Source organism: Podarcis erhardii (assembly GCF_964252035.2).
Source record: "Podarcis erhardii genome assembly, chromosome: 4".
Taxonomy (NCBI): domain Eukaryota; kingdom Metazoa; phylum Chordata; class Lepidosauria; order Squamata; family Lacertidae; genus Podarcis; species Podarcis erhardii.
The window spans coordinates 18,082,048-18,095,470 of NC_138508.1; the positions used below are offsets into that span (position 1 = coordinate 18,082,048).

General features: G+C 43.2%; 1 protein-coding gene across 1 annotated transcript; it reads left to right on the forward strand.

The window, feature by feature from the left end:
- The first annotated feature begins 2,112 nt into the window (after positions 1-2,112).
- MED17 (mediator complex subunit 17) lies at positions 2,113-12,981 on the forward strand. Its single transcript, XM_081860395.1, has 12 exons — positions 2,113-2,490; positions 4,172-4,338; positions 4,795-5,011; positions 5,977-6,113; positions 6,197-6,281; positions 6,650-6,802; positions 7,158-7,288; positions 8,951-9,135; positions 10,773-10,910; positions 11,287-11,404; positions 11,995-12,154; positions 12,556-12,981. Exons 1-12 carry the CDS (start codon positions 2,244-2,246, stop codon positions 12,762-12,764), a joined length of 1,947 nt encoding a protein of 648 aa, XP_081716521.1. The 5' UTR covers positions 2,113-2,243; the 3' UTR covers positions 12,765-12,981.
- Positions 12,982-13,423: the final 442 nt, after the last annotated feature.

Below are 13,423 nucleotides of genomic sequence, written 5' to 3' on the forward strand. Positions count from 1 at the left end.
ATAGTCTCAGCCACACGTCCTTGCAGCTATATCCCTCAGTAACTCATCCCACGCCTACAAATTTGCTGCATAGAAATGATGTGACCATCCCCAAACAGGATTTGGATGCAGCAGAGAAAATACATGGAGCAGGGATGGACTGGTGTACTTTTTATCTATAATAATAATTTACATAATTATTATTTATACCCCGCCCATCTGGCTGCGTTTCCCCAGCCACATAGAAGAGCACAGCAAACTTCAGTGATTCACACAGAGATCTGAAAAAACACACTTTTTGTTATTATTTGGGCAAGTCTCCAGCTTACAGCATAATCCTAACCATCTACTTAAGGCCTATTGAATTCAGCAGGGTTTACTTCCTTGTACGTGGGACTCACGTTGCTGCGTTAGCAAGAGAGCCAAAAGTTGGACTGGAGCACTGAATTTATTCTCTGTTTTCCTCCTGACTTTGGGTTGCAACAAAACCACACGTCTCTTATTTACTCAGTTGCTCATTTCACCTATGGGTGCTTCATTTGGGTGTGACGCTTTTTCTTAGCACTTCTTGTCCCAGATGAAAGATCTTAAATTTGCACTTGAACCTATTTTATCTGTTTTCTTCCAGGCAGGATAGGCAAACTTCTCCCCCCCCCCGCCCCAATGCACATAAACTAAAAAGCTGATTGGAAAGTGGCAATTCTGAGTCATCTGCTGCACTCGGTTTGTTTAGACCCTTTTCTCCTTGCAAGTAGCGCAGCTTTATGTCCATAAAAGTTCTTCTTCAGTGTAGGATCCTCTGCTGTGCTAGTACAGTAACCCCCTGATGGCACCTCAAAGACTGAAGCAAGTTGTTTTTATATTAAAGTGGAGTGGCTAAGCTTTTTTACCCCCTAGGAGTTGATTATCAGTGCAAAGTGTGGCCACCCCACACACATGTTCGCAGGGCGCACACAGCCACCACACCATGCAAAACAGCTGTTTCTGCTTATATAATTATCAATTTGATGGGGAGCCTTTTTTGCTCCTTTTTGCCAACAAGGGGAAATTTGCTTGGGGGAACCTGACTCAGTCCCCCTGGGCTTAGTAGTAACTACATATGACTGAAAGGACTTTTGGATTGGAGTTTTACAGAACTGGGCCCCCAAATTAGCATGCACAAAGCTTGTAACATACAGCTGCAATATTACAAATACTTGTCTCGGAGCATCTTCTGCAGAATTCAGTGCGGGACTTGCTCCATAATAAACCTTGGTGGTATTGCACTGCACACCTGCTGCAACCCTGCTTCCAAGGTCTCGGATGAGTCTTGTGGAGCTTGGAGCAGGGATGGGTGGACCTGCTGTCCTCCAGGTGTCGTTGGACTCCACTCCCATCAGCACCAGCCAGCACAGACAGATGATCATCAGATGATAGGCGCTGAAGCCCAACACCAACAAGGCAGGCAGCCTCCGCATTCCTAACTTGGAGCGTGGAAAACTGAAATATACTCAGAGTTGAGAGTGGATTTCATGCTCTTTATTCAGCTCATGGTGGTGAGGCGGAATGGAAGTTCCCCCAGAATGTCTGCTTTATATACATTATTTACACAATGGGCCCCACATGATAGGCTAATTCTGGGGTTCTCCCGTGGACCAATCAGACTGCTGCATTCTGAATTCTATTGTTCTAGGACCAATCAGTCTGCTGTATTTTGGATCCTATTCAACTCAGTACATAACAAAAACCCAGCAAGTATAATTTTCTGTGCAGAGCAAACATGCAAATAAGTAAAGATGCATGTAAAAGCTACGCATAAATAACTGCCACCACACACTTTAGTTCAACTTTCCCCAACCTGGTGCCCTCCAGATGCTAAAAACTACAACTCCCCATGAGCCACCCTGATGGGAGTTGTAGTCTGAAATATCCAGCGGGCGGCAGGTTGGGGAAGGCTGGTTTCGCGGTTCCCCCCGCCTCCGTTCTATCCCCGCCCCTTTCGAATCCCGAGCTCTTCCGGGAGCAACCTCCGGCGGCCACTAGGGGGAGGCTGAACTCCTTTTTTTCTCTCTCCGCACGCCGCTTGCTTTAGCCGTGTCCCTCCGCAGGCACCGTAGTCCTTAACGCGCATGCTCGGCAAGGCCAGCCGGGATCTTTCTCACACCTGAGTCGCTGCTCTGGCTTGTCCCTCCGCAGGCACCGTAGCCCTTAACGCGCATGCTCGGTGAGGCCTTCTCGTACACCTGAAGGCAGAGCTTCTGAGAGGAACCCAGGTTGAGGCGAAGATGTCGGGGGTCCCCGCGGTGCGGATCAGCATTGAGTCCGCCTGCGAGAAGCATGTTCAGGAGGTGGGCCTGGACGGGAGCGAGACCTACCTGCAGCCGCTCTCCATGTCGCAGAACTTGGCCCGCCTGGCGCAGCGCATCGACTTCAGCCAGGGCAGCTCCGGCTCCGAGGAGGACGAGCCCGCCGCGGCCGCCGGGGGAAGAGAGTGGCCCGGAGCCGCAGGAGGGGAGGACGAGGAGGAGGAAGGTAGGGAGCCAGGCCTGTCCGTCGCCACCGCTATCGTAGACTTGGGAAGGGGTCCCTTGAGGGTCAGGTGGTCCAACCCCCTGCCATATCCGAACCAGAAGCAGCAGCATTATTATTATTATTATTATTATTATTATTATTATTATTATTATTAATTGTATTTGCATTCCGTCCTTCCTCTGAAGATCGAGGGGCGGTCCACCACAATTTTTTAAAAAAAATATTTACACACACACACTGCCCAATATCCGGGGTCACAGGGCAGCTCACAGGATAAAATCAAGATATAAAACCACAAATACATAATAAAGATAAAAAACCCAATAGGCCCCACCCAAAAAAAATATTTTAAAAGGGCATAAAAATACAAAGCAAGAACACAAATTACGTGATCAAAACGGAAACACTGAGCCACTTTCAGGCTGCAGGTAGAGAAATCACGTTTTTAATTGCGTTCTCTCCATTGTAGAAGTCGCAGGCGAATCCAAATCCAGTGAAGGTGTAGCCAAGCCCCCAACACACTTTTTTTCCCTTCCTAGAAGGTGCTTTTACTATTTGGTTTTAGTTGGGGAGACAATACAAAATGTGACCCCTCTGCCAACAATCTGGCCCACTTCCTTATTTCTGCTGGGGGGGGAGGGTGTTTATGCCAACTCCTTTCTCAGAGTTGTCACCTTGGCTATCTTAATAATATCTGGTAGGTGTGGACAACTGAAGAAGGCATTCTGGGAAAGGCCTTGGTGGATTTTGACACATGAGGAGGCTGGGTCTCTAGGGGGAGGAAAAAACCAAGCTTCTCGCTTAATTCAAAATGTCTGGTTTATTTTGTGAAATATCTGATACCTAAACCTGAGACACAAAATATCAGCTGGTGGATGGCAAACTTTTTCTGCACTGGTTTGTTTATTAAGGAATTTCCTACAAGGCTAATGAAGAACTTCGATGAGTTGCAGAGGATTCTGGGCCATAAACATGCTTTTGTATGCACTCACTTTCTGTGTTTTGCTACTAAGGATTCCTGGACTTCTGTGTGGCCCCTCCCCAACTCTGTGTATCCTGGAAGATGTTGAGTACACACCTCAACCACACTGAATCACGAATTAATGAAGTTAGAAGTTTTCCAAGAATTCATATAATTCAATCCCTGGTTCAGTGGAGGATCTACAATACACAGGCTGCAGCTGCAACATCTTTGATGGATAGCTATCCAGCCTCTGCTTACATACTTGCAGGCAAAGGAGAACTTAGGCAGTCCGCTCCACTAGCATGTATCTCCTAATCTATAGGTGAAAACTGCTTTCCTGCACACTTTACCAGTATTGATACTCATTTTTTTATTGGGAAGCTTCTAAAGCTGCCCACCCCCTCTCACTGAGTTGAACAAGGATGGGAAATTGCATTATAGTCACTCAGACCACTGGTTCATCAATCCTCCGGGGTTTCAGGTGGGTCTCTTCCAAGGCTTACCTGGAGCTAGTGAGAAATTGAACATAGGACCTTCTTCGTGCAAAGCAGATGCTCTGCCACTGACCTTTGACCCTTCACGAATGGGATGCAACTCCATGGCATGTAGCTTTCTATCCATAGTTATAGCAGCACCTGTGTAAAGGAATAGCTCTCTCGATGATTCCAGCAATAGTATAAAGACATCCTGTGTTTTTCCTTCATTTGTGCGCTCTAGGTTTGGTAAAGTTCCAGCCTTCGCTCTGGCCCTGGGATTCAGTGAGGAATAACTTGAGAAGCGCTTTGACAGAGATGTGTGTGCTCTATGATGTTCTCAGCATTGTCAAGGATAAAAAATTTATGACTCTGGATCCAGTTGTGCAAGAACCACTTACCCCAAAGCAGGTACAGCACACCTGTTCTGTTCAGACCACTATTAAAACTATTGGGAAAGATGAACTGTTCCATTTTGGTTAAACTTCATGACTTGTTTCTGTTTGTATTTATTGTTATCTGTGGGCTACATTGTCAAATATGAAGTAGTTTCCTTTTCAAGAGGGAATTAGAATTTGTCCACACCTGCTTTTAAGCTGAAATTGGATTTGTTGCCTAGAAGACACAATACAGTATAAGTTCCCTTTTTGCTTGAAGTTTTGTTTTGTTTATAATGTAAAAGTAGAACCAGTGGCTCTGCAGATAGTGATGGACTCCCAACTCCCACTGGTACCAGCCAGCATGGCCATTAATTGTAAATGGTGGGAGTTGTGATCCAGGAACATCTGGAGGGACACAGGTTGCCCCATCCCTGGTGTTGACAGATAAGGTCACATTTAAATAAAACTGTTGTTTCTTCATTTCTAGAATCAAGTTTTGCAGCTGATCTCCAAAAAGAAGTCGTTAGCTGGAGCAGCCCAAATTCTTTTGAAGGGAGCAGAAAGGTTATCTAAATCGGTTGCAGAGAGCCAGGAAAATAAGCGACAGAGAGACTTCAACTCTGAGTTACTAAGACTGAGGCAGCACTGGAAGCTGAGGAAGGTCGGGGATAAGATCCTTGGGGACTTGAGCTACAAAAGTGCAGGTATGGTAGCCAAAGGGTTGGTCTAAAGTTTGCTAAGTCTAATAATAATGTTTTTGATCACCTCTTCTTCCACGCATGATAGAGCTTTGTATCTCCTCCTTCTGAGTTGAAGCAGTACTGCCCAAGACATTTTGCTGCTTGAGGCAAAGAACAAGATGGTGCCTCACCCCCTACATTGCATGTACAGAAACTGCTTGGAGTGGCTGTTGAATCTTTCTTCAACATGAGCAACAGGACAGCATCCTCCACTGCACTTGAAGGCAGCAGGCTAGCTTAAGGGGACGTGTGCAACGCTGTTCTCTAGCAGAGGGGAATGCGTGGAGGTTTGGAAGGAATCGGCTAGCAGGGAGCTTGTCACTGATGCCCGCTTCAGATCTGCTGCCTGAGACAGCTGACTCACTAATAATAGAGCTGGCCCTGCCAAGAAGCATAGAGCAGAAGGAGAAAGACATATTGGCAACTGAGGAGCTAGGTAGTAGATATGGTTGCCAACTCCTGTATTGTACCAACTACTCCTTAGCTTTGAACTATAACTAAGATAGTGTCCAGTTCAATTCTTGTTTCTGCCATGAATTTGTTAGGCATGCCACTGTCTCTCAGCATCATCCACCCCCATCCCTCCCCCAGTCTACAATTTGGGGATAATAGCACTGACCTACTTTGCAAGGTTGTTGTAAGGATTACTGTGCATGAGCAACACTGTACACTCTGTTTCCTTGGGATAATTCAAGTTACTATTTCAGTGAAAATGTTACTATTTCAGTGAAAATACTAGGATGACATAGAAGAAAAATGCAGTACTCCTAATATTGGTAGCTTGTGATAGCAGTTATTTGTTGCATATAGTAATATGTTGTCTAAAACATTACAGATTATAATTTGGCATGTATGTACTTCATTTGGTCTTACTATTGTGGTATGAATGTTGTAAGAAATACCAAAACATTTAAATTTTTTATTTTTAGGGTCTCTCTTTCCTCATCACGGTACATTTGAGGTCATAAAAAACACAGACATTGATTTGGATAAAAAGATTCCTGAAGATTACTGTCCACTGGATGTTCAGATCCCAAGTGATTTAGAGGGATCTGCCTATATAAAGGTTTGCCCAGTTGTTGTTTTTAACGTTTTGTTAGTGTGTTCTTTGAATACAAAATGACCCTGTTTTCTTCTTCTTGAATATAGGTGTCTATTCAGAAGCAAGCACCTGATATAGGGGATCTTGGTACAGTAAATCTGTTTAAAAGGCCGCTTCTGAAATCAAAGCCAGGTATAGTTATTGTCTTTATTTGAGTTTTATGTCTCATAAGACTGTGTAAGCATGAAAGCTGAATAGAGCTATTAAAAAATAAACCTACTCTTGAAAACCCCAATATCTTCACTGATTCATAATATTCTGCTCAAAGATCTAGAAGTGAAAAGAAATGTGTTCTTGTTTGCCCACCTCCACTGAGCTCTGCATAGGCAGTGTTATGTATTGTCTTCAACTTGAGTTGTATTAAAAAAATTCAAATTGTGTGCACATTTTATCAGCCATCTTTTTCTCATCATTTAGATTGTGTAATACTTTGAATGTCCATATAAATAGAGCTGCTTCTCTCAACTTTACAATGGTGTTTTCCCCTTCCTCTCCTTCAGGGGCTCTGCATTGGCAAACAAAGCTGGAGACGGCACAGAATGTATTGCTGTGTAAAGAAATCTTTGCTCAACTGTCTCGAGAAGCTGTACAAATTAAATCTCAGATTCCCCACATAGTTGTGAAGAACCAAATAATTTCTCAGCCATTTCCAGGTAAGAGTTCCGAGACAAATTAAAATGAAGGATCTAGCAGATTTTTGCATGCGTGTAGAGAGCAGATCTCAAAAGATGTGTCATTTAACCCAGTACCTTTCAAGTCTTAAGACTCTTTCAGGTGCATGGCTCTGATTTGTTCAAAAGATACCCAGAACTTTCTTGCATGGACTGATCTAGGCAAAGCTGCCAGCGTTTTCCTGTTTCTAATGTTTATGTCTTATATTTAAGAAATCAGCAAGTTTATGTGTAGGACAAATGGAGTAAAATATATCTCGATATGTTGTATGTGCTGCTGTGCTCTTATATGTTAAAACTAAGCCATGCTTTCTCTCTGCCCCATTTCATTATGTAGGCTTGCAGCTGTCCATTTCCTTGTGTCACTCTTCAGATGACAAGAAATCCCAGAAATCTGCTTCCGATAAGCAAAGTCCAGAGGATCATCTTTATGTTCTAGAGCATAATTTGCACCAGCTGATTAGAGAGGTAATGTCAGCTTGCTCTGTCCTTCCTGTTAGCTCACTTATAGAAAGCAGCTGTTGTTGTTTTAATTGCCTGCTAAGAGGGTGTGTAATATTTGCATTAAGAGCTGTGGCATTTTCTTTAAATGTTTCCTTTTTTCCCTTTTTTTTGGAAGGGTGGTAGTATCTTGGCTATGTTTACTTTAGGGGCTAATTCTGGGCACCATGGCTTCTTAAAAACAACAACAACAACCTAGGCTGTGCTTCTTTTTCTCACAGTGCTGCCATTTAGATAAAACAATCAGCACTATCCAGCAGACATTGTCCCACCCAGTATCAATGAGTGGGACTTGTAGCAGATCTTCTTGCAAGGCCAATTGAAGCGGGGAATGAAAACAAAATGGTTGCATGGGATTTGTGTCTTTCGATTGCTGGAACCAGCACACAACTAACTCTTCCCTTCCTCTATTGTGGATTCTGTTTTCGGTAGCAGGAACTTTTAGATTGTAAAAAATTAAGAGCATATTCCATTTGCAGAACAGCTTCTTGATGGGTTCCTGAGAAGCATTTTTATTATCTCAGTGTGCAAACTGGCAACTTGTGGGTCTGCCTCTAATCATGACAGAATATTGTTCCCTATGGTTTTTATTCCATTAGCCCTCCTTGATCTCCATGTATGGTTGAGAACTTCTCCCCAGAGTACAATTGCAAATGCATTACAGGAAGAATTAGCATCAAAGACTTTGGGGGTGAGGAAAGGCACTGTCATTTTTGCAATACAGAGAGAGGTCATGTGATATACTTGAGTATCTATGGAGAGGTTTATCATATGTGCATGAGGATCTAAGAAAGCGAATGGAATTAAAACTACAGATCTCTGGGAAGCAAATGTCTTTTAAGCTCTTGTTCTTCCGAGAACGATTTCCTTGTGAGTGTCATTGTTTCCTGATAACCTCAAGCTCACCAGTGGGGAACCTACTAACTCTCATCCTTGACCATTGGTCATGCTGGCTGGGTGTGATGGGAGTTGGGGATCCAGTAACATTTGGAGGGCTGTAGGCTCCCCAGAGCTGCTCCAGGGTGACATAGCTGATACAGAGCAGGTGCTCCTGCAAACTAGAGAAAAGACAGAAGACATTCAGAAACTGTAGTGGAGAGCTTTGTTCATTGGTAAGGCAGTGAATGATTTCAGGAAAAGTCTGATTGCTAGACCTCCTGATGAGAATTAATTAATTAAAATACCACCCTGTACCCAAAAATCTCAGGGCAGTTCTCAACATAAAAATTACAATATAAAAAATACATAATAAAAACAAATACAGCCCAATAATCCCCACTAGATCATATGATCACTCCCTCTCCCAGGTGGAAGGGGGAGACAATCTCTTAATTGTCTCCTTTACATCAAAAAGAGAAGAACTAGGTATTTCTCCTGAGAAATGGCTTTCAGGATCTGTGTTCCCTATCCTGGCCAGTATTCTTGAGCCTTACAAAACCCAGGAGAAATTTTGATTCTTTGATACAAAATCATGGTGTGTTTTTTGCTTTTGTATTTTCTCAATAGTAAAAGTTTAATCAAGTTGTGTACAAACAGTTCTGTTTTGTTGGTCTTTGCACAGTTTCCGACTTAAGACTAGAATTCGCTTGTTCTCTTGGCTTCATTATAGCAACTTTTTTTCCTCCTCAGTTTCACAAGCAGACCCTGAGCTCCACCATGATGCCTCACCCAGCTAGTGCACCTTTTGGCCATAAGAGAATGAGACTAGCGGGGCCTCAGGCTTTTGATAAAAATGAAATCAATTCCTTGCAACCAAGCGAGGGGCTGCTAGAGAAGATTATAAAGCAGGCAAAACACATCTTTCTGAGACGCAGGTATGCAGCTGCATCTTTTGGGGAGCGCTTTCTGCATAACATAGTTACTTTGCAAGTTAATTTTGCCTGAATGCTTCGCTTGTGCAGCAGGGGTTATATCCAATATTTTCTGTCAATTTATGGAAGGAATTCTTCAGAGAAGGGGCAGGAAATCTTTGGCCCTGCAGATGCTGCTGAATAACAGCTCTTGTCAGGAGAAAATTTAGGGGAAAACAGCAGGTTGGGGGATTCCTTTCATCAGCAAACAGAGCATTGACTACACTCCCAGATGATTCCTATAGGAAGCTATTTATCACAGGCAGATAAACATAAACATATTAAGTAAGACTGTCCACTGTCTGTACTGGACCACACTGATTTTTCAGCGTGTTTAATTTTAAGTGTTATGTATGTGCTATATAGATCAGTGCACAATGATGTCCAAATGATGGACTCTTCTGCTTGGGAGAGCCTTGCTGGTCGATGGCCAGACTGATGTTCCAGGGACAACATGGAATGAGAATTGAAAAGGAGTGGAGTTGGTTCGGGAAAGGGGCTCAATTCAGGGGAGAATGCAATGAGTAGTGGGTAGCATTTCAATTTTGTTGGGTGGTCCAGATATCTGTTCAGGGAAATCTAGACTTAGCTAGTGCACTTTAGGTGGTTAGAATGTCAGACTGCACCCAGGCAGACCCAGCTTCAGATCTCCACACAAGCTGACTGGGGACCAGGAAAAGCTTGTCAGGCTGACTTAATATAATGGCTGCGAAGAGAAACAGCATCCTGAGCCCCTTGGGGAAAAGGGTAGGATAAAAATAGAATAAAAAACAAAGTGAGGGAGCAAACCTAATATGTTTTACCTGTAAGGTAATGTTACTTTGGGACGCAGGTGGCGCTGTGGGTTAAACCACAGAGCCTAGGACTTGCCAATCAGAAGGTCGGTGGTTCGAATCGCCGTGACGGGGTGAGCTCCCGTTGCTCGGTCCCTACTCCTGCCAACCTAGCAGTTCAAAAGCACGTCAAAGTGCAAGTAGATAAATAGGTACCACTCCTGCGGGAAGGTAAACGGCGTTTCCGTGCGCAGCTCTGGTTCGTCAGAAGCGGCTTAGTCATTCTGGCCACATGACCCGGAAGCTGTACGCTGGCTCCTTCGGCCAGTAAAGCGAGATGAGCGCCGCAACCCCAGTCAGCCACGACTGTACCTAATTGTCAGGGGTCCCTTTACCTTTTAATGTTACTTCAGGAAAGCTGATTGCAGAAAAGCCCACTTCTTTTTTCGTTTTTTTTCCAGTGTATGTATGTTTTACTGGTGGTTGTTTCTGTCTTCCTTGCAATGCTCTGAGTCTTTTTCCTACATTTATTGTCTTGTTTTGCAAGACGTGCAGCTTCAACCGATCAATGTGCTGAATAATATATGCCTCCTAGTGTCTTCAGGAATACCTATAAAACATTTATGTGCAACGTAAGGTTCGCTTAAAGTTAGGCATCATAGTCTCGGTAGCATTTGAGATGTGTCAGGCTTTAAATATTATCAATATCAATTTATGTTTATGGGTGTTTATGTCTAATTTGATCAGGCAGAGCTTATTATTTTTCCTCACCAGTATAAAAATGCAGTGCCTCCAAGTCTTCTGGGATCTTGTTCTTTTTGTTTTCAGAACTGCTCGAACCATCGACAGTCTTGCCAGCCGTATTGAGGATCCACAAATTCAGGCACACTGGTCAAACATCAATGATGTCTATGAATCAAGTGTCAAAGTCCTGATCACTTCTCAAGGTTATGAGCAGATATGCAAGTGAGTGTGAAAGGGGGGAAATGTTTGCACCTTGCTCCTTTGGTGGAGGAAATATTTGGATGTCTCTGTAAATACCCAGCTGGGAGGTCATTCCCCAATGACCAGAACTTAGAGGCTCAAATGCCTTTTTGAAAAAGGGAGCGCTAAGCGTGAACTATTCCCATTGGTGTTTGCAATGCATATTTGCTGAACTGAAAGATCATTTCCCTATTCACAATAGTACTCTACTTCACTCTGCTTTTAAGGATTGCTGCTGTTGAAGGATTGGTTTTTAACTGGTGCAGTGCTATGCTTTTGACTTTCTTGGGCAATGGAGGTAACCCCTGTTCCACCACCCTGAAACACCAGTTGTGCTCATATCTTATTGCTTTCAAAGGTCCATTCAGCTGCAACTAAATATTGGCGTTGAGCAGATCCGAGTAGTTCATAGAGACGGAAGAGTAATTACGCTATCCCACCAAGAACAAGAGTTACAAGATTTTCTTCTCTCTCAGGTAAAAACCAGGAATCCTTTGCCTTTCTGTGGTGGGCGTGTGATTGCAGCAGGACCTTGGATGCCTTCTTTTTTTAAATGGAATTCTTGGGATTGCAGATGTAGATTTAATACAGTTGTAGGAGTTTGAAATTCTTATGCTGCAGCTGCAAAATGTTGCGCTAGTGGCAAATAGCAAGAACAGGGAAATAATGTCTGTGACTGGGGACCTGTTTTCAGTCCAAAGTTAGTAGTGCAAACTTGTTGGGCCAGCTTGATTCTACCAGTAGTATGCTTAGAAAGTATGCTTTTCTATTAAATTATTCTTTTTGCCTTGGGAGCCTCCATCTGAGTCAGGATGGCTGTACTGTGTCACTTGGCATCTCTGAATGTCTTTCACTCCTGTTTGGTACTAGAGCTTCTGCGCTGGTGACTCTTGAGTGTGAAACTGCTGTAGATTAAATGCAGGTGTGTCTTTATGTTACAATAGCTAATAAAATAGCTGCTCTGTGTTTTGAGAGAGTAATGAGAGAGAATGGCAGGAGGCAGGGGATAAGGGGAGGAAACGCAACTGAAATATCCACCCATTCATTTTTAAAAATTTTATTTCAGATGTCACAGCATCAAGTGCATGCAGTCCAGCAGTTAGCCAAAGTTATGGGATGGCATGTGCTCAGTTTTGGTAATCACGTGGGTCTAGGCCCAGTGGAGAGTATTGGCAATGCGTCAGCCATAACTGTGGCGTCACCAAATGGAGACTATTCTATTTCAGGTACTGTACTGGGAATTAAAACTTGCTGAGAACCTATATGCTGCATGCATGTGAGCTAAAAAGAAAGAAATTGCAGTTAAAGGAACCAGTACAGTAAATGCAGTATTGTTACACTGCAGTTTTTTAAAAAAAAAAAACACAACTCACTCAGATTGGAAAGTCAACAATGGCACAGTATGACTTAATGAGGACTTGTGTGGTTCCTAAGAATTGTTGAAGACACAATCACCAGACTGATATTTTTTATTTGGTTTCATTTTATATATTTGCATATTTTAACAGATGGGTTCTGTCACCAAGGGAACCTTTGGGTTAAAGGATGGATTACAATTTTAGTTTTAAAAACTTTACAAAATGGTGCATAGTTAATGCTGTTGTGTTGCTGCATTTGTTTTCTGCAGTACGCAATGGTCCAGAAAGCGGCAGCAAGATTATGGTTCAGTTCCCACGTTCCCAGTGCAAAGACCTCCCCAAAAGCGACGTGCTTCAAGACAGCAAATGGAACAACCTTCGTGGCCCATTCAAAGAGGTTCAATGGAACAAAATGGAAGGATGCAACTTTGTGTACAAAATGGAACTCCTCATGGCAGCCCTGACACCCTGCTCCTAGGCTTAGTGACGAAACGAAAAGGACTATTGTTTTGGCACAAAAGGGAATGACTCTCTTACACTCCTGATAGTTGCCAAGTTGCATAACCTGTGAAACGCCATTAATTTCATTTTTCTCTCCCCCCCCCCCCGAATAATATCAAAAGTCTTCCTTTCTGGAAGCAATTTCTCCTGCCATTTCTGAATGTTGAATTAAACTGTGCCATTGTCTTGCCTGAGTCCCAGGTTCTTGATGAATAGTTCACAAGGTTTGTAAAATGGAACTCGTCTTTGCTCCCATCTTTACAAAGGGGTTACCTGGACTGCTTCCGTAGAAAATGTGGTTATGCCCAGCTTAGCAAGGGCAGCCCAGAACTTGCTGGAACATTTCTATACATTTAGAGGAGGTCTTTGCCATAGTAGTAGTTACTTCTGCAGTGCTCAGATCTGCATCTGTGACTCTTGATAACTGCTGAATACAGGCTTAGATTTGATTTTTACACACCACCTCTGAAGGTGAAAGATTGCAAAGTGGAAGAAAACCTTTACAAGCTCTTATTGATCCCACCTTGAATTCAGGAGCAAGTGCCACTAAATTCAGAGGAGGTGGGGGTTAGATCAGACGGGCTCTGTGTGATGTCTCGGTCCTAAAACCAATGAAAATGTATGTTCAGGTAATAA